Genomic DNA, 2,675 nt, shown 5'->3' on the forward strand with positions numbered 1-2,675 from the left:
ACCTCACCGCCCACTCTCCCCCTCGCTAACAACGATGGTGGCGAATATGCTCTCTCTTCATCTTTCTGGTGTCTCTTTTTTCTTCACCTCGTTATGGGCGGCGGCGGCGGGGGGGGGGGGTCTCTGCCCCCGCTGATGCTTCCCCTGCACATGCACAACATACATACACACGAACTCACGTTCGCACACGCGCTTCAACTCGCCCGTCTTCTCTACGGCCAACAACTGTGTGTACATCTATTACAGACTGCCTTGACTCTCTGTTACCTCGACTCTACCGTCACAGTTCTCACACTCTCTCTCCTTCCTGTGTGCGTGGAACTCTCCTCATTTCTGGCACGTCTTCCCTCGGTACCCTGAACGAGACACACAAACACATGCGAACACGTCCGAACACATCTGTCGACTTGTTCATGTGCCCCTCCGTCTCTCTCACTCCCCGTAATCGCCATCTCATTGCCTTGTGTGTGTGTGCGTGCGTCGTCTAGCCGTTACTGTCCGTTTGAAGGAACACAAACGGGCGTTTTCGTCTATCATCACGGCTTTGTACCCGAACCCGACCACCATCACCACCGCCACCGCCCGTGCCTTCTTCCTCCTCGCTGCGCATAAGTGGGCGTGTCAGTGTTACACGTAGCTCCCTCTCTCTCTCTCTCTCCCCCCTCCCATCCCATCCCTCCTCCCCCTTGCTTCTTCTTCATTGAGCCGACGACCCATTATTATTATTAGTAGTTGTTGTTGTTGCCTCAGACGAAAGTGCAGAAAACAAGAAAAACGTCACATCGTCAGTACATTGACATCCGGTATCGCATACCCCACATCTTATACATAGTCTATATATAGAGAGAGAGAGAAAGGCTATGTATAGATAGATAGGTATAGATACAAAAGGGTTTTATTCGTATTTTTTTTTGCGCTCTCTCTCTCTCGCTTACGTATCCATTCGGCGAAACTCCTCCTCCTCGCCCACGCCTCTTTGCGGGAGTGGTGGTGCGTGTCGCGCGCGCGCGTGTGTGTGTGTCCTTGTACTTGGCTATGCCATTGTGCTGATCGTATCATTCCACTCTGTGCCGGCGGCGTCGTCCTCCACGCCTCGTCGTCTGCGTGCGTGCGTGTATTCCCGCACCTCGTGCTCGGTCTTGTCCCCTCAAACGCGGAAGATACCCACACCTACATCTACCGAGAGGAAGAGATCAAGAAGGCCACCACCTGCCACCACCACCACCCTCCTCCTCGCCTTTCGACGTGATCGCTGTTCCACTGGTACCCCCACCCCCTCGTCTTCTGTAAACAAAAGAAGGTGACGATAGGGAAGCTTATCGAAATCATAGACATGGCCCAGCGAGCTCGTCGTCTGAGCATGGCCGTACTGATGGCCTTTGTCGTGTGCGTCTTGCTCTTTGCCGGTGGCGTGACGCGTGCGGCTCTCACGGCAGCGCAAAACTCCATCACCGCCGAGTTTCTGCGGTCCTTCGCGGTCTCGATACCTGGCCTGGCGAGTGTGTGGACGGGGGATGATTGGTGCACTTGGCCGTACGTCAGCTGCAACTCCGACACGAGCATCACAGTTATCATCGACAATGCTGGGTTCACCGGCAGCCTTCCAGAGCTGAATGTGGCGGGCGACAGCGCCAATATCGCGGTCACCGAGATTGCCTTGACGAACATGGACATCGGGGGCGGGTTCAAGAACAGCTGGGGAGGCCTCAAGAAGGTGCGTGTTCTCAACTTCACGAACACCAACCTGTTTGGTACCATTCCCGTGAGCTGGAACGCGATGCGCTCGCTGCAGACGGTCATCCTGAGAAATTCCAGCGCGTGCGGCAGCCTGCCGAGGTGGACGCTGCCGTCGCTGAAGAACATTGATGTGTCGAACAACCTGCTGCGCGGTTCGATGCCGAACACGCTGGGCTATATCGCCGGCCTGCAGAATGTCAGTCTCGTGGGCAATAACTTCTGTGGCTGCACCCCGCCGTCCTGGGTGTCCCGGGTACTCACCAGCGCACTCTTCCAGGCGATGGGCTCAGCACCCTACGAGCCTAACTGCAGGCCCCCCATCAACTGCGACTCCGAAGGTGCCAAGTGCTCCCGCGACGCTCCACAGTACCGCGATGCCGCCGCCGCCCCATCATGCATGGTGGTAGCCGTGTTGACTGTGGTCCTGACTCTCGTGTGCAACTTTTCCGTGTAGGTGAACGCACCGGGGCAACGATAGCGCCACCATTTTCCTCCCCTTCCTCCACATCATCAAACCCCCTCGCCCGCACCCTCACCGCAATGCTGCGTGCAGAAAGCCCTTGCCCTGTGTATGTGTGTATGGGGGGAGGGGGGGGGAGGCACATGGATGAAGACGGAGAGAACATCACGAACAGAAAACGCGCAGACGGCTGAGAGTGCCACCTGGTAGGGCGCACACGCATACCCAACAAAAGACGTTCCTTCCTCCCTTCCCCTTATTTATACTATCATTTTTTTTTTTTTACTATTATCTCCCTTCCTTTGTTGTGGCCATTCTCATCCTCCTTCCTCCCCCCCCACCACCACCACCTTCTTCGATCGAGTGCGCATCCGTTTCCGCGCGTGCTCCTCTATGTTTCTCCTCTCCCCCTCCCCCACCCACCCTCCTCCCCCTCTCTCGATCCCCTGCGGACGTTTTTCTTTTCCCCACCCCCTCC

At 56.4% G+C, this 2,675-nt stretch overlaps 1 protein-coding gene across 1 annotated transcript; it reads left to right on the plus strand.

Annotated features, from left to right (window-relative positions):
• Positions 1-1,333: 1,333 nt before the first annotated feature.
• On the plus strand, positions 1,334-2,191 carry LMJF_09_0580 (surface antigen-like protein; the record flags this gene model as incomplete). Its single annotated transcript, XM_001681180.1, has 1 exon — positions 1,334-2,191. One exon carries the CDS (start codon positions 1,334-1,336, stop codon positions 2,189-2,191), a length of 858 nt encoding a protein of 285 aa, XP_001681232.1.
• Between the last annotated feature and the right edge of the window lie 484 nt (positions 2,192-2,675).

This window comes from Leishmania major, chromosome 9 (assembly GCF_000002725.2).
Source record: "Leishmania major strain Friedlin complete genome, chromosome 9".
Classification (NCBI taxonomy): domain Eukaryota; phylum Euglenozoa; class Kinetoplastea; order Trypanosomatida; family Trypanosomatidae; genus Leishmania; species Leishmania major.